Here is a 25,621-nt window from a genome sequence, read left to right as displayed (position 1 = left end):
CCGAAATTGCAGAGGAGAGAAGTTGTTTCTGTGCTTATTTAGAAAGATCTGGACTTCTGCACTGTTTGTGGTAGTCACAATAATGATACCTGCTCGTTTTTAATATATTTTGTTGCACGATTGAAGGATGGTATTGACCACTCTTATCTTGGGGATAGGATTTGTAAATTACAGCTAGATATTGGTAGAATTTGTGGGTGAAAAACTCATTTGTCCCCCACAAACTCTTAATCACAACAGAGAAATTGTTCTTGAATTTCTGTCAAACTGTACTTTAGAGCGTTGAAACTGTTACTTAAATGATGAGTACAAGCTAACTCTTGCTTTTCAGACGTCGCCATGCAGAGTGCCAGTGGGCCACGGAGAGAGCAGCCATTATCTGCCGCTGGACGTGGTTGCAGGCTCAAATCTCTGATTTAGAATATCGAATAAGACAGCAGACAGATATATACAAGCAACTTCGTGCTGCCAAGGTAATTTTAGCTTTCTGGTTTATGACTTGGGAGGTTCTCTGGAAGCTATTCACAGGCTATTTCTTTAGCAGAGTGGTATTTTCTCTGTAGAAATGAAGGTGAGGGCAAAAAAGCTTTAGAGCTTTTGAGTTAGTCCTGTACCAGTAAGAGGTGCTACTTTTATTTTTTCAGGGCTGTGATTTCTGTCTACTTCACAAAAATTATAGTAAGAGCTTGCTGAGGGAGGAGTGGCTTAATTTCATCATTGTGTGCAAGCAGAGCAGCTCATTAGTGGAACAGGGCTCCACAGTGGTGTAGGCCACCAAGTTGGTCATTGCAAGTGTTGATTTCTAAACGGCCGTAGTGCCAGGGAACCATCAGAGTACCATTATGTTTCAAGCCTTGATGCCTGCTGGAAAGTCACCGTTTAACACATGTGGATCTTTAAATCTCAGAATGCTGTGTACACAATTTTTTTGCTTTTCAGCCATGACCTTTTAATGTTTCACTTCAATATCTGAGAAGCATTATGCTAGAAAATAGATAGGATGAATACTCATTTCTTGACTAGTATATTTATTTCCGTGTGACTAGATTTCCAGGGGGAGGGGGAGCTTTCTGTCTTCAAAACTTGCAATGTGTTTTGGGGGTTCCCCTTTTATGAGCCTCTTGGTCCACTACAAAACTCTCTGGAAACGCTTGAGTCAATTCTGTCAGGGTGTGCTTCTGAACTTCTGAAATCACTCTCATGTTCCAATTTGAAGTTATTTAAGTCTGGCTTTCAGTGTAAACTGCAAAGCTCATTTCCCTAGAGTTGGCGGGGGCAGGGAGCAGGATGTGAGGATTTTTACTGGGCTTGAGTGTTTTCCTTCCTCGTGCCCTTTGTCTGGAAGGAAAAGGGTTTTAAGTATTGTACTTAACTGCATATGTGTGTATTTTCTCTGGATAAATGCACTTTCCGTTTGCATCAGCTTTTGTAAATCAAATACGTTGGGTGATTTTTGATGAACTTAAAACTTACAATTCCACTGGGGCATAATGTGTCCCTGACAAAAATAAAGAGCGGTGTCTGAATAGCTTTACTCCTTTGTACACTTTTGTAGGTGCTCCTGCAAGATCTGAGGTGAGGACAGCCTTAATTTGTGGCTGTTCTTGGCTAGGATTGCCAACGAGAGGGTCAGTCAGACCTGCTTTGAGGGGAGCCTTAGGCTAGGTGACTTCCAGGTTTACCTTCTGATCTAAATTGCTCTTTGATTCTATTCTAATGCTATGGAAAATAATGACTAACAGCCCTAGACTTTGATAACGTTATTCTCTATTGCACCACAAGAAGATCAGGGAGAATACTAACTTTTCAGATGCTTTGGATCTTTAACTGGAATGTCTTAGCTATATTTCTTTAACCAAATTAGCTTATGATTATCTTTAATTCACTGTAAAGCAGTTACTGTTTTCAAGCATTTATGATGTTTATACAGACGTGAATGCAAATGTGTGAAATAATTTTTCTGCATAGTGTTTTCTTTTCCATTCACAAGTATGTGTGCAATTATAGCACAGGTGCTATAAAGTGTGAACTACACAGTGAATAACATTAAATTTCCCTGTAAGGGTTGCTAACTTTCCAGCTACTTCCCATCTCTTCTACTAAAGAGATACTTTGTTGGTGTGAGAAACTAGTAAGCTGCTGTTGAGCACAGAGAAGCTAGTCAAGAGAAAGGGGTTTGTGTGTAGGGCATTGTGTGTGTGCTGCAAGGCACACGCTGCTGCGGATGAAGAGGATGTGTGTGGTGGGAGCAGAACAAACTGAACAGCAGAGTGGCCAGTTCTCCTTGCCCGTTATAAAAACAGAAATTAAATAGGGAGGATGGTAGCCTTAATCATGGCAATCATCACCTTTTGAGCAGTACTTATTAATTACTGCCGTGTTATTCTGAATAGTCTATGTTCTCTAGTTGCAATCACCCATGTTTGCTGGTCCATGACCAATGATACCAAGTGAGTAATGTTCTGTGGGCACTCTTGTGCCTTTATTTCCTTTTTGCTGATCTCAGTTATACCTCCTTGTAGCTGTGAGCAGAGCTGGAGAAACCAGCATGTTAATTATAAGCCATGGCTGTGGACAGCTCTTCTAGGAAAAACAAACAGCACTGATGTTGACCTAGTAATGTATCCTCCTTAAATTGCTTCCCCTAGGTTGGAGAGCTTCATTAATTCAAAATGTAAATTCTAAGTAGTTTGTTTTTAATGTATATTTAAGAAATATTTGTTGTGTTGTGGCTTCCATGAGTGGAATTTGGTGTTGCTTTTTATCCCCAGGGTCCAGTAGTCCTTGGTGGTGACCATCAGCCTGGAAACCTAATGAAGAAGCAGGACCAGTTGGGTTCTGTGTCACTGGTGACCTCCAGAAAGAATAAGTGGCTCTCGCCTTCATCTTCTATCCCAAGGTGCCCTGCAGGAGATGCTGTGCCTTCCCGTTTCCTGTATAATATGCAGAAGCAGGTCAGTAATCAAGAAACACGTAATTTTGCAGCGATAGAAGTGAAGAAACAAACTGCTATTAAGGCAAGTCTTAAATTATCAGCAGTTTATAAATCGCATCAAAAAATTTGGTTTTAATATGCTATTTTAACATTTCTTTAGAACTCATTCTTGCTGGCTTTTTCTCATCTATTAATGCATTAGCTGATATCAGTTTACTATACTTTGTATTTAACATAGCTGAACTTACTTCAACTTATGCTTTTTTAACGCTCTTGTACTGTCATGTATTCTTAGTCCTCCAACATTAAACAAGGGAAAACAAAACCACAAAACAAAGAAACCTACCCCAGAAATCTATTGTGAATGTTAATTTACTGTGCAAGGTCTGTGAACAGTTACTGAGTTTGCAGTCATGAAAAAACCCTTTAAACCAGTATTTGGGATCACTTTAGTTTCTGATCTTAAACTGTTGCTAGAGTCTTGGTGTTGATGGCACTTTTTTGCATTGTTTGTGTATGATGGTTTTAAAGACCTTTTTAAAGGATTGACTTTAAGTGGTGTTCAGGACCTGTTTTTTTTGGGGTGGTGGTGGGTGACTTCTGGTCACCAAGCCAAGGGACTTATAGGTACTTTTAGCCTTAATTTCTGTGAAGGGTCAACTGTCACAAGCTGCAGATGTAGAGCAGGGAAAATACTCATGTTTCAGAGGACACAAAAAAAATTAAGACTCCTCCTTTTCTTGAAAGCCCGCTTTAACTTTTTCTGTTGCAAATTTTGAGGGGAAGGTGCTCTGATATGTCTAAGGGTAAGCTGCAGAATCTGAATACTGTGTAACTGAACTCCGGTGGGAACAAAGGTGACTGTTTGTGCTTGATAGATTCAAGATGAACATGGGATGATTCACTGTTTTTTTTTATTGTATGATAAATATCTACTAAAAGAAAGTACAGAGTCAGTAATTGCATTCAGATCTGAAATATTCTGTGGCAAAATTACATTGTTCAAAAAGGGAATAAACAAGTTCATGGAGGCTCTACCAACTGAATGCTGTGTTCTGGATACAGTCTGTGACTCAGTAAATTCCTGTATTAATTATTTGACAAGGAGATGCTTCCTTCAAGGGAGGAAGCTGTGACATTGATAGTGCAGTACTCCTGTTGCTCTCTTGCCTTTGGGGGGGGTTGTTTAATGCTAGTGTAGATATATGCATGCAGTGAACTGCAGATATGGGGTTTAATGATGTGGAAGTCAAAAGTGTAGTGACACTTCAGAATCGTGTCAAATGAGTGTGTGTTTAACATCAAATGTTCTTAAATAACACTAGTATTTCGTTAACATCAGAAATATTCTGTGAAACTAGTACAACATTTAGTACAGTTTTTGCTATAGTACAGTCTAGTGGAAAAGGCAGAATAGCTCAAAAATTGGACCATCTTGCTCTGAAAATAATCTCCAGCTTAAGAGAACTAAGCTTTCTTTTGTTACTGATTTTGTGATGTGTAAGAACATTTAGAATATGACTTTGGGTTGATTTGGAGGTTGTTGCATGAAATACAATTGAATAAATGACATGTGATTGATATGTTGGGCCTATGTAATTTCAATATTAAAATTACAAAGTGTTCATTAGATTACTCTTTGTTTTCTCTCTCCCCTCATTCTTCTTCAGCTTCATTGCCACATTAAGCTTTACTGAGTTTGAGATTCCATTTTTTTTCTCTTGCAGAGCTCCCATCTTACACAATCTTTAAGAAACCCTACATGTCAAAGGCGTTCCTGCACCCCCATCAGTGGGTGTCCAGCACCCCTCAGAGCCTGCACCACGTCACCCCGCCAAGTCAACGGAGTGTTTAACTGGTTAGTTCTCTTCTCATAGGTTGATCAAAGTAATTTCATATTTAAGGCATTGGTGATAATGGCTAAGAAAGGGATCTCTAGTGAAAAGATTCCTGTATGTACAGTTCAGTTGTCAAAATTTGAAATAGGTATGCGTGTCTGTTGGGATTCTGGAGGGGAATTTCTTGCAAGAAGTAATATAAAATTACCGGTTGTGATTTATTGTGTAAAAGAGTAACAACCAAAACCACAAAACTACCAAAAACTACATCATCTATATATGATGTTGCCTGTTTTGCAAGCAGCCTGTGGGAAGATGTTACCTGCTTTTTGTGAACAGGCGACCAAACTGTATCTTGCCTCTCTAGGTTAAGCTTGAATGCTATACAGCATCCTGGTGACCTGATTTTTTTTTAACAAGTGGATTTCTGAGCTTTTTCAGTCTCTTTCCCTGCACAGAATGCAGAACATATTTTTTTGCTTATTAATTTAAACTATATTCTGCTTATTAATTTTAAGTATATAGAGAAGTAAATCTTGCCTGTCCTGTTGGTGAAGAGATAACTTAGCCTTTCAAGTCTTCATGTTTTTATGGAGCCTTGAATCTGTAATAAAAAAGATATTACTGATCAGTTGCTTCTTAAATACTGGGGGGAGAGGGGTGGTAATTACTACATAAACTGGGAGCTTTCCTTCTGTCATGCAGTGTTTAACTAGCATTCAGTTTAATAACTGGGGACATATGTCCTGTGCAAGCAGTTAGTGGGCTTCAAGAAGCTTGGTAGTAACAGGCAAACATTAGTCTGTAAATTTCTGAATAAGCTTTTCATCCCATGGAGTACTGGATATATCAGTTAAGAGAAGCTCTCTGGAAGATACAACCCAGAAATGTACTAATTGTCCCGATGATTTACCATGCTGTTCTTCCAACTGATTCATTTTCATGTAGAGCTTTGTGGTATCTCCTTGGGTTGTCAGCTGTTCTCTTTCAGAAGTTTTTATTCTTACTTCCTTCCCTTCTATTTCACTTCTCTAAAGATTTCTCCATCTATTCTTAACTTATTCTTGGGATGGGGGAGAGGGAAGAATTAGTGCTGCTTCAAAAAAAGCCAAAAAACCTCACTACTTCACACTGTGACTGTTCCTGTGTAAATTGGATAATGTGATAGGGAGGGAGGGATATAAATCCAATACAGACAACACCACAGTGAAACTTGCACTGAAGTCTTACGGTGAAAATGTTCCTTCCCCCACCAGATCCATGTTGCTTTCTCAGTTCTTTCTTGTAAGCAGATGACTGCAACTAGTTTGACTTTCAGGCCTTCATCCCTGACAAAGAAGAGGCTCAAATGAAGTTTGTCCTTCCCTTGTCAACTTAGTTTACATCTAGCAAAAAAACTTTCAGTCTCCAGTCCTGGATGCTTGTAGACTTTAGATGATCTGCAAAACATATATAAGCACGTTTAGTTTAAGGGGGCATACATGCCCAAGATGACAGGTTGGCACTGCAAATTAAATTGAGTAAAATTTGGTGCACATACCACTTATTTCTTGAGGAGTTTTCCTTACATTTTCTGTAAAGTCTTCACTGTCATTCCATTTTCTGTGAAGCTACTGAGAAAGCAGGATACAGTCTGCATCGTAGAAAGATTTGTTGAAGTTGCTAAATACACTGGGACGGCCTAAGCTAAGTGTGGTTTGAGCTGAAGGTGCAGGGAGAGCCTCCTGAGAGCACTAGGGTACATGTTGTATGTACTTGCCCAATTCTTACACTCATTTTCTAGACATCCCCTCAGAGCTGCTGCGTTTTATTTCCTGCAGAGCCACCTGTTTGCTGTTCTTTTAATGTAGGCAGATCCTCCTGGCCACATCTTGCCATTGCCATTGTGGTGGCTGAAGAACAAACAGCTTGAGCACAGATGGAGCCAGCCCTGTTCAGAGCAAAGCTTCCCTTGGCCCAGGCCATGCTGGCACAGTGGGGAGCTGCTTTCAGCCTTCTGGCGGGCATAGACACCTTGGCATTGGTGGCCTGGACTCACCCGCTTGTGACTGGACATGCCTGGCAATGTGAAGCATCTTTGTCTGGGCTGCTGCACCCTTATTCCTCAGTTCCATCTCAGGGCTTCTGATGCTGTGTGGAACAACTTCTGAGATCTCCCAGTCACCACCAAGCCTCCTCTGCACCCCTTTGTCCTTGTCTGTTTTCAGCCCAGCTGCTCCACAGGGTACTGAGTGAGATGGACCTTTGGTCTGATCCATCATGATCATTCTTGCAAATCAGCACCTTCTGAGGTACCTGGTGCTCATAATCATTTGATTGAGCTTTAGTCTCGGGGAGTTGAAATTGGACTAATCAGAACATGCAGAGGCTTCAAGTTGATGCATTGCCTAATGAAATAAAACATGTTGTGGGGTTTTTTTGAGGGAAGAGGTTGGTTTTCTTCCATAGATGACTTCAGTAAATGTTTTTCCAGTAGAACTAGCTTGCATTTTAACAGTGGTAGTTTCAGCCCAGAATTGATTGGACTGCAGTAGGATGAGGGAACAAAGTATAGATTATTCAAAGCAGACACTTAGTTCTGTGTTTCTGCTACAGTGATTGATAGGTTAATGAATTCTTAGTAGATTAGTCCTGAGCTTCAAGCAGTAACATTGCTAATCTTCTGAAAGTAGGTTCTTTAGTAGTCATGCTTTTATTCTCAGCTAAATCTGCAGATAATAAACCCCACTTTCTCTTGACTTATATTGTAGAAATCCAGAGGATTCTGGAAGTATTACACCAAGTTCTAAAGGTCTAAATCTGTTTAAATGGCTATTTTAATCCATAGTTACTTGCAGTGTTGTGTAGTGGGTCTCTGTCATACTTGGAGTTAAACCCAGCTGAAATACCACTTTCTGCTTCTGTATTCCGTGGAATATGTTATGCTTGCTGCCTCTGCAATGGATCTTCTTAACTGCAAGTAAGGCATTGTATCTTTTATTATACATAAGTTACAAATTTTGATAAAACTCAATTATCAGTGCATGTTTCTGCCTGTGAAAAACCGAAAGGCTGAGGAGTTGGGATGGCATGGATAGGAGGAGTCACTATTCATTGTATAATGTGGGCTCTGGCCAGGCCTCCAATGTCGGTCTCTGAGGAACAGTGAATTCCCTGAAAGGTCTGAAGAGGAAGAAGTAGTAGAGGAAGCTTGAAGCCTCTCCCTCCCTGGGAGGAGCACCTCCATATTCCCTTATCAGAAGTGCAGACCTGCTCGTAGGGCAGGCTGTTGTGAACAGTTTTGTTAGGATGAATAGGAATCTCTACACTGACCTGCTGGAGCTGGTGGAGTTCTGATTCTGTGGAGAGTGATGGCTGACTTGTGCTGCAAACAGCCACTGCTTTGCTGGCTATGTTTGAACCAGTCGCCACCACGGTGTGAAAACAGGAGCCAGAGACCAGCAGGGTAATTGCCAGGACCCTTCTGTTTTACCAATGAACTTTGCTCTTTTGTTTAGGTTTGGTCGTGTTAATTCAAACTTGTTACCATGCATCGCTATAGCCTGTTTTTGCAAATACAGGATTACAGCGTATTTTCATGAATATCTTAAACACAGTCTCTTCAAGTTGACTTGAAGGGTTACAAGTTCCATAAGGTGAAAAGACTGTGCTTAAGATACTGACAAAATGGCTTTCCTGTTTTCTTCTGGTGCCTAGATGCTTTTAAGACTTTTCAGTGCTCTTTTCTGTAGAATTGGCTGGGTGCTTGCATTGGGAGGCAGTTCCCTAATAGGCAGACTTTGGGAAAATCGTTGCATCCAGATCACATCCCAAGATAAGTACCCAAACTGGAATTATACAGATACTAGGAATTCATTTGGACCTTGTTAGGGAAGAGACCAAGTGGTTTTGAGTGTATACACAGAATGAGGATTTCCATTTTGGAACTTATAAAACTAAATTCCTGTGGATAGTTCCTGTGTGGTGTGATATGATCTGTCTTTGAGCACTCCTAAATGAGTAGCTATATGTAACATGATCCCCAAATTTAAATATTTTGTCTCTTCAGATCTTTTTTTGGTTAAATCATCCTCTGCTTGTGTTGGAAGCACTGTCTGAGATAGCTTGTTTGTCTGTTTCTGTTAATCTAGTAATGGCATTTGAAGGTTCTGCTTCTCTTGGAAGGAAAGCTGTATCTTGTGTAGACTTGAAAGCATGGATTTTTACAAGCTGTGCCATATATTTTTAAAGTTTTGTAATACAGAGATTTATTCAGCAGTCAGAAGAGAGTAAGAGCCAGTGAATTCCTCTGTACATTGATACATTGAACTTCCTGTTTAACACACAAGGTAATAGAAATTTCTCAAACTTTCTTATTCCCAAGAGCTCCTTGGAGGGTATTGAGACTATGTTAGAATGCACTTGAAGAGTACAAGTTCTGGGACCCCTTGAATGCAAGTTTAAAAGTGCTCTCTGACACTCTTACATCCCTGAGTGATATGTGATAAGCTGAAAAAAACCTGATTTTCCTAGTTTGGTTATCCCTCACTTCTATAAGATTGTTGGGTATATTCCTAACTAAAACTTCACAGTGGAAATCTAATGCTATTATATTTTGTGAGACTAAGTAGACATATTGAGAAATTGCAAGTAAAATTACCATATTTGTAACTTTTTCCACACTATTCAGGTATGGAATGCTATACAATAAAAAAAAAGCATTAGAAGTTAATTGTGTGACAAATAACAATAGGGCAGATGCCAACACATGCGTGAGTACAGGTTTTTGGTGGAGATGAAGCCAGTAACTGTGGTTCTGGCCACGAATCTTCTCCTTTCCTTGTTTTTCCACTTCCCTGGAGTGAGAGTGGCAGTGAGCTGTTGAGCCTGGTTTCAGAGGCTGAGACCAATCCTCCCGGCTGTTACAACATCTAGTTAAATGGTCACTGTTCGGGTGGGATGGCCTGTGTGCATCCCACTGCAGTAATTTCTTTCTGGTTTGGGCAGTGATGTCTCATCACAGTAACCCTTTCCCCCTCATCCCACAACTAGAGCTGCCTACTGTGGAAGTCACTGTGGTTTGGAATTGTTCGGGTCCAAAATATACCAATTTTGCTGCAAACTTGTTTCCTGTGTAGGGCAGCAGGAGGCATGAGGCCCCTGGGAAAGAATAGTCTTGTGCAGATCTGTAGACTTCAGAGGTTCATCATATCCTGTTATCTAGAACTAGTTTGGTTTCACTTACAGAATGTTGGTGCTGTGTATTTTTTGTGGAGTACTTTTTCACTTGCATTTTGTCTCTTACTGTATAAAATGTTGTTATCTTCCTGGTTTGTGTGGTTAAGAAAAGGTGACTGGGGAAATTTGGGTCTCTAAGCACATCTTTTCCTACAGATGTCTTTCCTCATGTTTATAGCTGAATGGGATTTGGCTTATAAACTGGTAACAAATGGATGACAGTATAGAATGATCTGACTTGGATGTAAATCAGCAGCTCTTCATTTTGTGAAGAATGGCAGAGGTGGGGAGGTTCTAAAGCCTTGTTAACAATGAGTACCTCAGGTCAATGTCTGGTGATGTTGCTGATTCCTGCCTGGCTGGTCCAGTGGTTTGGTGTGGAGTTGGAATATCCAACTAGAATCTTTCTGGTTCACATGACAAAAATACAGATTTTAAACTCCTAATTTTAGGAGAATGTTTGCTGTGCGACCAAGAAAAAAACCCCAATCATGCTTGATTGGAACCAACAAAAGTGACATATAAATTAAGCTTTTAAATGATAATATGAATGCGTGACCAGTTACAAAAAGATCTTTCAAAAAAGCACTGCTTTAGGGATGGTTCCAGAAGAAGAATATCCTGCAAAGTGGTAAACTTGTATCTGTGGAAATATAACATTAGATTTTACCATAACCCCATGGTAAACAAAGAAATAGAAAGAATGTTTGCCAATGTTTTTAGGCTTAATGGCTGTCTTTATGGGAAGTAAATGACTTTGTTATTATCAAATGATAAATTGAGCTGCTGGCTGAAGTTTTGTTGGAGAAAGAACATATGGTATTAGTGGCTACTGCATCTGGCTTTTAAGGCTTTCTGCCCTTTACTGATGAAAATATAGCTGTTAAGACCCTACAGTGTCCATTTCTGTTGCAAATAAAATATTCAGAAATCCATATACCACTTGAGAGAGAATGCAGCAAAGACTAAAACTGTGGTGAGAACAAAGCGTGTAAGCACTAGCTGCTGGCATGTAAGGAGTCTTTGGGTGTTGCAGCCACAATCATAAATACATAATTACAACTTACTCCTGCTCTGAGAGTTTTCGGTTTGGTTGCAGTTTGCGTACTGGCTCTTCCAGCAGCAGTTCTCTGATCAGCATGAACGTGGGGAGATTTGGCGAACAAAACCCATTTCATAGCCTCGTTGCTGTGTCGGACGATACCTGTGTTGCTGCTAGAATCCGCCCGGTTTGCAGATACAAGAGGCGCAAGCTTGTCCGAGCTACCTCGGTGTCTCACTTCAGCAGGAAAGTAAGTGAAAGTTTGGGGTTTTTTTTCTGTGTCATTACTAAACTATGCTGTGTTCTTATTTAGAATGTGTGGGTTTATTTTTAGGAAAATCTGTTATTATGTTGTTAGTATAGAGTTTTCTGAGCGCTTTTCTAAAATTCATGTAGAATTTTAGAAGAAATTCCCAGATAGGTTAAAAAAGTCCTGAGTTCTCGATTTAACTGTAGTTTAGATTCTAAACTCCTAAAAATCAGGCAGCTGTTTTTGGTGGTTTTTTTTTTTTTGAGTAATGATGACCAGCCTTTAGCATGGGCAGCAACATTCTGCCACTTACCTTTTGGAGTTGATTACCTTGGAATTGTCCAGGGAAAAATAAACCACACAAAACCCACCAGCCACCCAAAAATACACCCCACCACCCCAAAATACTTAACCTTGGTTAAAACTTGGCAAACTGGTGTGTGACTGAGTGTAACTGGGTGTTTGAAGGCTGAGCGACCATGCCTGATGACATGAGCACTCCTTGGACACCAGCTGTGAGCTACCTGATGATTAAAGATGTTTAATATATTAATTCTGACAAAGAACATGTGGTAACATTCCATCAGTTGACAAGCCGTAGCTTGTTACGCTGCTCATCTTATTTGCCTGTTTGTAGTCTTTTCCTCACTTGTTGATTTACAAGGTACGGGTATTAAAAAAGCTGCAGATTCAAGACAAAAAGATTAAAAGTTCTGTTAGTTTTCCCAGTCTGATCTTTTGTTTCACCAGAGTGCGAAGGCAGCATGATTTAATTCAGTCTGCTTAGGCTATAGGTAATAGTATTATTAATGCTCCCTCTTCTGGCTTGACTTATACTGCAGAACCTGAAACATTGATGGGGAAGGGACATCGGGTGTGTCTTAGCGACAGCGTTGGGAAAAATGGTGGAACAAAGACATCAGAGCTGTTGTGGTCGCAGCTTCCACTCCAGACAGGCAAGTGAGGAAAAGTGGAAAATAAGACAGTATTGGTCAGAACGATGGATGCTGCTGGTGGTGGATTGTTCACCTAACAGGGGTTTTCATCAAGTTTTTTTACAAGCATCAGAGCTATAAAAAGCCTTTAAGGAAGATAAGGAATAACTGGATAGAAAAAGGCACAGAGGTGTTTGAAGTTTTGAAAAGGGAGTGATGAAGTATTATGGCTTCACTGGAGTCACAGAGGAACAGCTCTGTTGGCTTGGAAATATTAGTAAAGAAACACACAAAATGTGTCCTGGAATACACTGAAGCACTTTGATAAGATGGTTCATCCATGGTCAGAAGGAGAAACAGCCTGTGGCAGTACTATTGCACACTCTTTTACACTGACCCTGGCTCCTGATTTTCTTTTTCACCCTGCAAATCTGCTGCTTAGTTATGGTTTGGGGTGAGTTGTTTTTCCCCAGTTTTGCTGGGCAAGGATGATGCCGGAGATGACTTTCAGTCTTTCAAAGCTTTCCATTCAAAATTCAGTGAATGGAAACTAGTATACTTACAGAAAGCAGACTGGAGATAGTTGATCTGAACTTCAATTACTTACACCCGAAGCACGTTTCCCTCTTTAAATGTTTGATCTCCTTTCTTCTGCTAGCTGCTGAAACCTCTCACAGTGAAGTGCAGCTGTGAATGGCCCAACTCTTGCATCCTGTGTAGCTGCAAAGCCTCTGTCCAGACAATAGACCCCGACACCATGTCCCTAGAAGAGCGCATAGCCCTCCTGGACTCTGGCTTCCACCCCATTCTCTCTTTATCTCATGGTGAGTAGATCCCACGTTATGTGAAAGAGGATCCCTTACTGGGCCACTGCCCTCTTTGCTCTTCCTCCTCATGTGCAAGGAGGTTAACAATGCACTGATGGAGTTTGTAAGCGTGTTTCTAGAGGAGAATGAAAAATGTCCAGTGACATTCTGCGTAGTAACCAGACACACATCTTCAGTCCAAGGGTGCAGTCTGTGGAGACTGCTGAGCCTAGGAAACCATGTTGCCTCTTGGCCTGCCTCTGCAGCAGTTGCCACTTCTAGTTTAATTAAGCTTAGATCACTTCTTTAGGATCAGCTCTGTGTCTTATGCAAGGAACGTTTGAATTCTGGAAGCTTGCAGAAGAACTGTTCTAAGTTCCTTTTAAACCCCTGCCCTGGAGGATGACTTGAAAGACTCAGAATCTAATGGTGATTTTACAGACTGTGTGGCAGTTGTTTGCTAGACCTCTAGCACCAATTTTGAAGGTTAAATCACTGTTTGACTCTAAGCACTCATTATTTAAACACCCGTGGCCTTCTAGGTGTGCTCTGTGATTGCTTTATGAACTATGCTCTGTAGAAACCCATTATTTAGTTTCTGTTTAAGAAGGATGATAGCAGCTGCAGCACTGCTAGTGTCTTTAACTGTGGAAGAGCAAGAAAGTGCACAAAGGAGTTGAGTAGGTTAAGAGACAGTGAGAAAAATACTTTTTTCTACTGTGCAATTATGAGAGCATCTGTCCAAAAATATTTTTATCATTAAGAAAAAGTATAAGCTCACCTCTGCTCATTAAGTAATGATGCAAACGAATGCCAAGTACTATGTAGCTGCGTATGATTGAGGTTAGCTTAAGTGTGAGGAAGCTGAAAGGTGAGGTGTCGCCTTCTGGCTGTGGGATTGTGGCTAGTGGAGGGCCAGGACAGGGGCTGCTTTTTCTGGGGTTGTGCTCATCACTGCCACTCTGTCACAGCACATGTGGGGCAAGAGAGCCTACCACCCACCGCACTTGCTGTAGTTGGCTGTGTCACTTCATTGGTTTACCAGTCCTCAGATGTGAATTGCTAACGAGGAAAGAGGAAGCTTTACACTTACCAAAATAACTTGGGTTTCCTACTTTCAGGCAACCCTCTCCACTTGCACTTTGAGACCTTATTAAGAGAAGACAGATTGCATAGACTATTGAGCCATGAGCTGAAGACTCTGAAGATGTGCCATTTTGGAAGGAAAGATCCAACTACCAGGGTGTTCCCAAAGCTACACTCTTCACTCCTGCTTGCTTCCCGTAAGTTAAGCAAAATGGAGTTTGAGACTAAGTTAAAAAATTAAATGTGGGATTTTAACCAGTAACTGAGGGGAACAAGTCAAGGTAGAGTGAAGGAAGTAGCTCTCTGTCTTCCAGTGGAAGATAATTTGAACTCTGTCCTATAGTAATGTCTCAGTGACTGAGTCCAGCAACTTGCAGACTACAGAAATTCTGACTCCCCTGGAGGGACACAGAAATACTGGCCTCAGCAGAGTTATTAAAAGTAAACCTTACCATTCTCTGTATTTCTTTCAAGAAAAGAAGCAATCCAGACCAAAGCTTTTATGAACCTTTATTTGAAATCAGAGTAGACCAGTATTTGCCTGGAAGAAAATTTGGCATCTTTTTTCTGGTTCCAGTTGCATGCTGCTTTTTGCTGGAAGCAGCAGCCCTTTTGTGGAAGATCTAATTTTTTCATCAGCCCTTCAGAGCTGATGATTTTAAATGGTCTACAGCAGGATAAAATGAGTGTCAGAAGACTCAGGCCAGTTTCAAGACAGAAAAAGGGAAACCCAGCTAAAACACATCCTAGTTTATAAATGAACTAGGATCAGTGTTCCATTTGGCTTTCTTTAAAAGGTATGTTTTTATGCCAGATCATTTTTGGGAAGTAACAATGTGCAGGCTGGCTATATTCTCAACATTCTTATGGGACACAGTTGCTGCATCTGGAATAATTCTTGTGTTCTGCGTTGCTGATGCAAATGATCATGAACAAACCAGATAGAATTTAAAAAACAAAACAAAACAAAAAAACAACAATCAAAACCCAACAAAATAAGCAAACAACAATGAAAACCCAAACAATTTCCATGCTGAAAGTATGTCAGCAGCCTCGGGTTGTGTGTTTGGCCCTAGTGATCTGAGCAACTTGATTTAATGATGTTTAGTCAGTCTGGGCTGAGGTTGCTTAGCTTTGAATGGGGACGAGTGTTGGTTTTAAAGAGGAGTGTTCTGGGGATACATCTGAACTGATTATTGGAAGGTAATGAGGGTAGAACAAGCAGGTGCTTAGTGTTGAATAAATGTAAGGAACCTGCTTGAGGATGCTTGAATAACACAACAGTACAGATTCCGTCAACTGATCAGCAGGTGTTAGACCATTAATTGGTTTATCTTTTTATACCTCCTTCCTTTCTTTCAAATATTTAGCTGCAAGACTACACAAAAACTATTATTTATGGGGAGGTGGTGGTGTAGACACTCTACTGTAAAGAGTGTGTTCTAATGGATGATGCAGTAATGCTGGATGATTTTAATGTATTTTTAACACTAAGAGCCTCATGGAGGAAGGATTTAGGTAGTGATTTGGCACAATAGGTTTGGAAGATTGCTTCATTTGTGGTATTCGGCATTGGAATAAGCCTGTCACAAATGAGAAAAAAAAAAAAAGTTAACTTATGTAGAAAAGGCCTACCAAGCTGCTGATATATAGAACTTCAGGGAGAAGAGTACATCTGTCTTAAAAGAATGTGGTTTGTTATTGGAGAGATTGTTAGGTATAGGACCAGCCTGACTGGTTGGACAGTGAAGAAAGCTGGGGTTTTTTGGGTGGCTGTGTTTTGGACTGAGTAGTGCAGTTCTTGATGGCTGTAACTTCTACTTCACTTTCCACTTTACTGTGGAAACACCCACCAAAAGTGATGTTTTTGGCTTAGCATCTTGAGTGCTGCAGAGCACTGATGCTTCATTTGAGGCTTCTGATTTGCCATTTGCTCTCTAATGCCGGTGTTTGTTCTGCTCTGTTCCCTGGGGTGGGTTTGGTGACCTTATGGGGTATCAGCATCACCCACCAGTCTCAAGTCAGCCTGACTTCACCTTGGTTTTCTGTTCATGTTTTATTAACAGGGTCACTGTTCGAAGGGAGAAGGCAGCTTGAAGGATCATCCCGTTGCAGCTTCCCTGTTTCCAGTCCTTGGGCCCATAAATATGGTTCCTTGCACCACCCACTGTCTTTGTACCCAGAGACTCCTCCAGCCCCTTCTGCCAGCCAGATCCCCCTCACTGGCAGCTCCACAATGGTGAGTCGAAAGAAGAGCTAGGGCAAATGAATCTGATTAGAGAGGAGCTGGGGGATGCCCCTCTTAAACAGGCATTGCCCAGAGGCTGCAGATCTGTGACAAATTCAGATAGGTCATTGCTGCTTCTGGACTGATGGGAAGTACAGTTTGGATGTTGGTGTTACAGCTACTTGCTTCATTTTTCCCCAGGCAGTGCCTGTCTGGCTAGGTCCCTGCTGCACTGCTTCCCCAACCATATTGGTGGGTTTCATGACAATATTCTACTGATTCCTTTTTTTTTTTTTTTGTAAACAGTTACATAAACATAATGTTACAGCTTTATTTGGCTACAAATGGTAGAGATTTAATTGCTTTGGGCTTCCCCATATAAAGCAGGAACATCAGCCAAGAGATGATCTTTAACATTTTCTTGTTTTTCTACAAGTAGAGGAGGATTAAAAAATGCATCCAGCAATAACTGCCTCTCTAGAAGAGCACTGAGAAACTCCTGGTTCTCCAAGTATGCTGAGCAAAGGAGACCTGGAAGGATGGGGGCTCACACGTGATATTCCCATCCTCTTTTTGCTTATATGTAATTGCTGAGCCTAATTGACAGGAACAGACCTTAGAGCAGAGTGTCTGGAAAGCTACCTGGTGGAAAAGGACCTGGGGGTGTTGGTCAACAGCTGGCTGAATGTGAGCCAGCAGTGTGCCCAGGGGTCCAAGAAGGCCAATGGCATCCTGGCTTGTGTCAGCACCAGCGTGGCCAGCAGGGACAGGGAAGGGATCTGAGCCCTGTGCTCGGCACTGGTGAGGCTGCCCCTCGATGAGTGAGTTCAGTTTTGGGCTCCTCACCCCAAAAAGGCCATTGAATGACTCGAGCGTGTCCAGAGAAGGGCAACGGAGCTGGTGGAGGGTCTGGAGCACAGGTCTGCTGGGGAGCATCTGAGGGAACTGGGGGGGTTCAGTCTGGAGAAGAGGAGGCTGAGGGGAGACGACCTGGCCCTCTGCAACTCCCTGCCAGGAGGGTGCGGACGACTTCAAGTTGTGCCAGGGGAGGTTTAGATTGGATATTAGGAGAAATTTTTTGATTGAAAGGGTTTTCCAGCACAGGGAGAGGCTGCCCAGGGCAGGGCTTGAGTCCCCATCCCTGGAGGTGTTTAAAGGACATGTAGGTGTGGCGCTGAGAGACACGGTTTAGTTGGTGGACTTGGCAGTGTTGGGTTAATGGTTGGGCTCGATCTTAAGAGTCTCTTCCAAAGGTCTTCAATGATTCTAAGTAGCTTTCTCTAGGTTTGACTGTTCTGTCCTTCAGGAGAACACCATTGAACTTGGAGATCTTCTCTGGACTAAATGATTCTCCGACTCCTGTAGAAGGGTCCCTCGTGACACCCATTTCACTTGGATCAGCTCCTAATTTTCTGACTTTATGGCTCCTATGTTGTTAGCACTTTCTTTGCAAGGGCTCTTCTCCCTCTCTGATGCAGAGCAGATTTAACAGACCAACTCTGAGTTGTCTGCTGCTTTTGTAAGCTTCTCTTTCAGGTACAGTCTCTGCTTCCTAATCAGATTTTTAAGAATGCTTCCAAGTAGTCCTGTATCTATTAAAGTTTTCAAAGAATATTACATCAGTAATAAACCATAACTAACTTTGTGGCCACTGAGAACTTCAATATGTGGTCCGGCCTCTCTACCTAGAAACAAAAGGATGTTTGAGAAAGGAAGAAAAGAACTGTAGCAGTTTTTGCTGCCTTTGCCTGTTTAAATTGGCTTTTTGCTACATGGGTGGTACAAACATATACAAAGTTATAAGTGAAATCCTGCCCACTGAGGTAGGTAAGTATTATCCTGCTTCATATAGGAATAAACCAAACTTTAGAGGCTGTATGAAATCACTTAAAATATCCTTGAACACCAGTGACAGTGGAAAGAACCCACTGCACCTGCATATTACATTCCATGGTATATTTGAATATGCTTTTGTGCTATCATTAATTTTCTGCATGGGGTTTCTCTTCATTCTGTGTTGCAGCAGTCCTCAAAAAGAAGAAAAGTGGAATGCTCCTATGACATCGATAACATTGTGATCCCAAAGTCAATGGCAGCTGCCACTCGGGTGGAGAAGCCTCAGTACAAAGAGATTGTGGTACCAAGGTACCTGCAGACCAGGCTTTACTGCTCTTCTCTCTTGGGGGTGATGGGAGGAAATGGCTTTAGTTGAGCAGAATGAGACCCGTTCCTCTTAATAAAATGACAGAAGGAAATTATTCCTGATGGATAAAAAAAGACAGTTTTTAATTAAAAAAACCCCAAACCACCACACAATAAAAAGGTATTATTGTTGCCTGGATTTAAATGTTAGTACCAAACGTGTTTTTCCTGGAAGTGATCTCTAGCTTATGTTGCCCCTTGCAGCTGGAGGACGGTGGAGCTTGAACTGGAGCCTTTCAATCAAGCAGACTCTGAGGTAAGAAAGCAGTGTTGTCAATTAGTCTCAAACGTCTGCAGCCATTCTGAGACTTTGCAAATGGCATGTGAGTAGCTCTGGGGTCAGTCTTTACAAGTTAAATTCTGCCAGCCCAGTAAGTGAAGTGGCTGCATGAAATGCTGTGTGGTTCTGGCTGATGCAGGTGCATCTGAAGCTGGTCAAAGGCCAGCAGAGACAAGGCTTGTGGTGGTGTTGGCTGGGGGTCACTGCTGCTAGCTGCAGGCAGGACAAACCCTTCTGCTGTGTGTGATTTCATACCCCTGGCAGCTATTTATGTGGTGCACACAACAACCTGCATCTTCTCCTGACAATCTGGGCTGATGAACAAGTTTCCAGTTCAGTATATAATGAAAAGTATGAAAATGAGGTAGTGATTGGAAGTGTGTGTGCGAGTTCCCAGACACTTTGAACGGATTGGATATTACTTACCTGGATTTTTAGAACAGTAGGCTTGGCCTGCAGGCGAGATTCTGTGTTCCAAGTGTTCAGACAAAATTCCTCTTCCTAGCTGGAGGATACTTCTGATGAGGTGTACTCCAGTCATCACTCCAAATATGAAGATCTTGAACGAGCCCGCTGGGATTCCTGGGCAACAGTTCCTTCCCACAAGCGAGGAGGCAGGTACTGTTCTTGCTAGCAGACACAGGAGGAGGTGGCGGCTTTATTTGTTCTTAATTTTGATTTGTACAGAGATTCGGATTTAAGAAGTTCCTTTTGAATGAAGAAATTATTTTTCTCATATAGTTAATCTATTACATGATAGAAGCAGAACTGATTAAAATAGGGCCTAATCAGCAGAATGGTAATGCAGCATGTCACAGTCCTGTTAAAAATCAGCTTCATACTGAGCTCAAGCTCTTGTGTTGAGAGCTTTGTGTTAACTGTAGCACTTCATACTTCTTCCAAGCATTTTTCCTCTGGCTTGCTTAAATTTGACAGACCTTATTGCTTCAGAGATTGTTTTCAGCTCATTCGCTGAATCTCCTTACCTTTTTACTGTTGCCTGAACAAAGAACAATCTGTTCTGTGTCCAGAGGTACATCTCTTCTGTTTGTGTGGGTAAAAGTTGAATTCTCTGCCTTTCCTTGAATGAGGTGGTAGTAGGTGTCTCTGCTTTCTTTGTTTTGAGAATTTCATATTTTTGAGATCCCTGCCTCTTATCAGAAAGTTTCAGCTCTGATGTTTTCACAAGCTGAGCCGCAGAGTTGGGAGAAGACTGACAGGTTATATTGTTAGTAATCCCTATGTTTGGAAGAAGGCCAGAATGGTGTAGTCACACCAGGGAAGAATGTTGGAGTCCTTCAGGTAGCTTCAGCTATGCAGTTGTCTCTAGTAGTAGCTGGTGTGGCTTTCAGTTTTGTCATCTTTTCAGAAGATTTTACTCTCTTAATGCTTAATTGTTCTCTTCATGCTCAGGAGGAGTGAAATGGATGATGGTTGCCCAAGAAGCCATGAGATGCTCTTTGAAGAGATAGGAGTGAAAAGGCTCTTCAGTTAAAGCACTAATTGGGCAATATGATCTCACTTCACTGTACAGAGGGGATAAAGCTTACATTTTTCACTGTACAGTGATTTTTTTATTTGGGTTTCTTATTGTACGTAACTGACTCTGCTCTAAATGCTACTTTGCTTTAGGTCCTCCAACAAAGCAGACAGCCGATGGGCCAGGCAGCCTCAGCCAGCATCTCCAGTTACTGGATTTAATTGCCTTAACGATCTGTGTGTGCACTGTTTGACCAGCTCACACGGCTTTGAGACTTGTAGTGGTTTGCAAGCCCTCTCTGTTCATGGTCAGACCAGAATGGTGCTGTCTTGCAGTGAGTCTTCCCTGGAAATGCTGTATGCAGCAATGCAGGTGAGGTTTTGCTGTAACAAATGTCAGCTGTGTTCTTTTCTGAAACAGTTTTAGGGGTATATAAAGTAAACTTTCTGAAAGCTACATGAGCTTTCCCACTGCTCAATAGATAGCTCAGCTTGTTTGGGGTTTGCTGAGACTTGAGCTGGCTCAAGGGTTCTGAGTGGGATAAATGTTTCTTCTCTGTCATAGCTTGTCATGCTAAACCAGTATTGACCCAGAACTTAAGATTACTGCTAGTGGGTGGGAGTGAGTCACCTACATGACAGTGAATAGTTTCAGGCAGTTGCCCACATCATGGGATACTTCTTTGGCAGAAGGGGTTAACTTTGGTAAGGGTTAAATTCTGAAACTACTTGAAGAATTGAACTTCCTCTCATCCTTACAGCTGGTCTTGTGAAGCCTTACAAGCACACACTTCATACCAAATCTGTCCATGGTTTGGGCTCAAGTGTACAGCGTTTGCCTTTTCAGATGAAGAGACTATGAAAAACAAAGAGTGTCAGTGGAGGTGGCAAGACAGTCGTCTTGATACCAATAGAAGGCTGAACTAAGTGATCCTGGAAGTGTTAAGAATGGTGCCCAGTGCTTACTGCTCTTAAAACTTGGCTTTGCTTTGGCACCCTGGCAAACTTAGAGCTCGCTTTCTAAACTGAATCTGCTGGTCATTCAGCAGATTGGCATACAGAGGGAGGAGATGGTATTGTAGAATGCTTGGAGTACTTGATTCTGGGCTTTTAATTTCAACAGCTTCTCCCTTCTCTCCTTTTTCACTCCACAGAATGTACAGCCTTGGGAGCCTCGCATGTTTCCACTTTCAGATTCTGCCTACCAGGATCTTCTCCAGCACCCAACTGCAGACGTCTGTGACCAGGCTGGTGTTCAGCCCTGGGTCTCTAGCAATAAGCCAGGCATCAGGCCTTCCTCCAGAGACACTGTCATACCCGCCTTCACGGGGACACAGTTTTCAGATGCACACCTGCAAACAGCAATAAAAGCATAGAGGAATTCAGTCTGGCACTGTGCTCAGGAAAGCTTGCCAGCAATCATTAACCTGACCTGGGGTGTGCTTGAAGTGTTAGCTGCGCGTGCTGTGGCGTCAGAAGGCTGTCTGCTGGACCTGTGCCGTGGGGCGCACCGCTACCTGTCACACCGCCTTTCAGTGGCAGAGGAGGAGATTTCTGGATGAGGAGGGGTTTAGGCACTTGCTGGAGCTATGGTGCCAGACCTCCAAGGGATAGTGCTTTTTAGAAAGACCAATTTCTGGTCAGGTCTGCAAAACAAGGAAGGTTAGGTGCTGCTACAGTGCTGGGTAATACATAAAGGAAGGGAGATTTGAGTAACAGGCATTCCAACAGTAGAAAGAAAACAGCGCTGTTCAGTCTCTGTCTTCACAAAAGTGCCTCCCAGGTGGCTGTTGGGTCCTTTTGTGGCTAGAAGCAGGTTTCACGGTGGTGTTTGCTCGCTCCCAGATCGATTTCCAAATGCCACAAAAGTCAAGAACTCTTGTGAATTCGATATGAACCAAAGACCTGGTGAGGAAGAAGGAAGGAGAAAGCTGCATGGTCTGTACTCTAAAATGCAGCTTTGAAAAATTCTTCTTGTAAGTACATGAAAATCAGGTTCCCCTCGCCTGCACAATTCAAGCTTTGTATCTTCTTCCTTCACAGAAACTGCAAGCCTGTTTTCTAACACACAGTTGTCTTGCAATATCCTTGCTGTAACAACATTGTTGTGTTACAGTTCTCTGACTCTTTGTATTTCTTCTCAATTGCCTTCTCTCCCGGGAGTGAAGACATTGTCTCAGGGATTTTGGCAAGAGCCACTGAAAAGCCATACAGCTGAGAAAAAGGGCCGCTGGCTGTTTCAAGGTGAGCAGGGCATAGAGCTGTTTTCAGGGAATGAGCTTCAAACCTGATCAATCTGGTAAATGTCCCACCAGAATGTATTAAAACTAATACTGCTGTTAAGGATGACTTGAAGCTGTTTAGTATATGTTTCAGCTTGACTAAAATTTCTCACTAAAAATATCAACTTGAGGAAAGAATGTTTCTTTTTTCTTCTAGAGTTAAAAAAAAAATTTCTTACTACCTGTTCGTTATGGAATACATTAACTTTGCCTTTCAAAATGGTCACTGAAGTTTAGATTTCTAGATGTTTGGTTGTTTTTATCATTTTCTGCATCTCCAGAAGTGTCCTTTTGTGCAAGTATTTATTTCCCGGCTGAAGTGTTCAGGGGCAGAGGAAACACCTGCAGCCTATAGTAAGGCCAGGGATGTTTTTATATGGGGATTGTGATTTTGATGAAGAGATTTTTGGCTCTGTATTTGATAATGTTTGATAAATGGGCAGTGAAATGCCCAAGCGTTTCCTAGTTGTGTCATTTACTTTACACAACATGATTCAGTGATACCCTGTGCTGAGGCGTTGGATAGCACTGAGGCTGCCTCTCACCTGCAGCAGTGTGCTGGTAACTGCAGGATGGCAGCCAGCAGTAATTCATCTAGCTGGTACCAAAACATCTACAGATGGAGTGAAATTGTGGTGAGTTCAAAAAGAAACCAAAAAGCTGCAGGTTTAGTGGAGCATGACCACACCTGGGTGCAGGTTTCTGTTACTGATTGTGTGGACCAAAGACTTGAGAATGGTTGGTGTTAGATTAATGGTTGGACTTAGATGATCTTCGAGGTCTTTCCAACCAAGAGGATTCTGTGATTGTCTGACTTTACTGCTGCTTCTTCAGTTTGGTTAGAAAAATATGAAATTTGGAGAAACCCCTGATTACATTGTTCTTTCTTTTCTGGAATTGAATGTAGGAGCAAATCATGGAACTGTACCCAAGTTCCTTCACTAAAATGTGTTGTATTTTGTATTTATACACAGATTTTCTTGCCTGTAATTATTTGAATCTTTGTATTTTGAATGGTTGAATTCACAAATAGAGCATTAGTAGAGCTCAGTCAGAGCTACTTGTCTTTTAAAAGGCAGATTTGTGGAAAATGGCTTTGTAATGACTCATTCTGTTGGACTAGGTGTGAGTATGAAGAGATAAATAAAACTTCTGAAGGTACCCAGCAGTGAAGACTTGGTGTGGATTTGTTCATTATATTATAAACCACTTCATTTTTTGAAGTCGTAACAAATGCTGCCCGAGCCTGGGTCGTCTTGTGAGTTGGCTAGGTGTAGGGCCAGAGTAGCACTCCCCATCTCCTTGAATCCTCGCAGTTCCTACATGACACATCAAATGTCTCGCAGTTCCCACTAGATGAAATCCTTGATTAAATATTTGTCCCTTTCAAGGTCTGGATCAATCAGATTCCATGTTACCTAAAAGCCCTAACAGCAGAAATCTGGTTAAAAGGGAGACAGGCCAAGGTTATCACCTTTGATGTACTGAAATACGCTTTCCTCATTTCTTGCAATCATGAAAATCAGCATTTGCCTCCCTTTTACTGTCTTCTGGGATCTCTTACAAAACATCAGTGTGTGAGTGTTCACTGAGATCTGACCTCCTACTCCTGCCTGCCTCTCTTTTCAATTCTTCCCCCTCTTCCTTCTTTTTCATGCCTCTTCACCATGTTTGAGATGAGAGGCGTGATGTCAAGAATTTCTGCTCCTGTGCTGCAACTCCCCTGCACCTGGAACTGCACAAACACTTCCTGCAGGCCATGTTAGGAACCTGTCCCACAGCAAGCTGCAGTTCAAGGGGCTCAGATTGATGGATTTTCCCCATAACCCACCTAAAGAATTGCTCCTGATCATGGCATTTTTGCTTTTGTTTCACATAAATACACAAGAGTGTTTTGGAAAAGCTGCCCTTTCTAGCTGAGGTGAGTGAATAACAACTGTGCTACCTCCCTGCTTAGCCCTTCCCACCTTCTTTTCACATGCTCCATCTTGTCATTTTCATACTTAGTAGGGGAGAGATGACATTCTTCAGCCTTTGAAAGCTGAGGCTTCATTTCTGTGTTTTCCACTTTTTTCCCCAAAAACATTACTTACTCGATGTCATTCTCTTCTGTGTAAAGCTTTTGTCACTGTAGGAACAATGCTGCTTGAGGACAGTTTTACTGGTGCATATAGAACAAAGTCTGAAGCCTGTAAGGTGTTTGCTCATTTAATTTCTGCTTAGGAATGCAAGGGGTCAAATAGGGGGGGAAAAAAATCAAACAAACAAACCTTAGTGCAGTGACACATCCTTGCAGCTGTACCTGAGGATGATCTGTCCTCTTATCCTTTCTGATGCTTCACTGCCTGCTGTCTTGAAGATAGAAGAGTAAATATAAAAGGGTACACAGGTCTCTGCCTCTTTCCATGGCAGGAAAAAAAGCTTTTGCTGTATAAGAGGAAATTTAATGCCCATTAGGAGGTACCATCTGCCACCACCATCTTGTGCAAGCAGATAGTAGGATTTCTTAGCAGAAGGGGCTGTTGGGCGTTGGAATGGGCTGCCCAGGGCAGGAGGGGAGTCCCCATCCCTGGAGGGGTTGAAGAGTCGGGCTGACCCAGCGCTGAGGGTTCTGGTGGAGTTGGGAACGGTCAGGGGGAGGGTCATGGGTGGGCTGGAGGAGCTTCAAGGGCTTTTCCAACCCAGATGATTGAGTACCAGGATGCTTTGAAAATAAAAATTTGTGCTTCCACCCTAGATCCCCAAATTCTCTTTACTAGCATCGTGTGTGTCAGACTTATTGGATCTGATCTGACCCGCAGCCTCCACAGCCCAGGGCTACAGGAGTAACCCACCTGCCTCACCCTGGTCCTGCGTGCAGGCGCTGGAGGTACGGAGGGACGAGCGGAGCTGTCGAGAGAGAGAGAGGGGACACATTTAAACAGAGTTAAAACCCCTCCCACGTCCTGAAGGCGCTGCTGGAGCAGCACTGAGGTGTAGGAGGGCTTGAAGGGTCACCACGAGGTGAGCTGGGAGGGAACGAGGCTGCTGTGCCCGGCCAGC

The 25,621-nt window shown here is 42.2% G+C and overlaps 1 protein-coding gene across 1 annotated transcript in view; it reads left to right on the top strand.

The window, feature by feature from the left end:
- LOC113476808 (KAT8 regulatory NSL complex subunit 1-like) overlaps positions 1-22,259 on the top strand; it is a 33,818-nt gene extending 11,559 nt beyond the window's left edge. Inside the window, exons 3-14 of the mRNA XM_026842758.1 lie at positions 332-473; positions 2,772-2,954; positions 4,663-4,793; positions 11,090-11,282; positions 12,876-13,041; positions 14,145-14,306; positions 16,176-16,348; positions 18,360-18,481; positions 18,743-18,794; positions 19,324-19,436; positions 20,451-20,670; positions 21,452-22,259. Of these exons, the coding sequence (XP_026698559.1) occupies positions 332-473; positions 2,772-2,954; positions 4,663-4,793; positions 11,090-11,282; positions 12,876-13,041; positions 14,145-14,306; positions 16,176-16,348; positions 18,360-18,481; positions 18,743-18,794; positions 19,324-19,436; positions 20,451-20,670; positions 21,452-21,673 (1,879 nt within the window). The 3' untranslated portion in view covers positions 21,674-22,259. The remainder of the gene's footprint in view (positions 1-331; positions 474-2,771; positions 2,955-4,662; positions 4,794-11,089; positions 11,283-12,875; positions 13,042-14,144; positions 14,307-16,175; positions 16,349-18,359; positions 18,482-18,742; positions 18,795-19,323; positions 19,437-20,450; positions 20,671-21,451) is intronic.
- Positions 22,260-25,621: the final 3,362 nt, after the last annotated feature.

Source organism: Athene cunicularia (assembly GCF_003259725.1).
Source record: "Athene cunicularia isolate RWA chromosome 2 unlocalized genomic scaffold, athCun1 chr2_part1, whole genome shotgun sequence".
NCBI lineage: Eukaryota > Metazoa > Chordata > Aves > Strigiformes > Strigidae > Athene > Athene cunicularia.
This window is presented reverse-complemented; position numbering and strand designations above follow the sequence as displayed.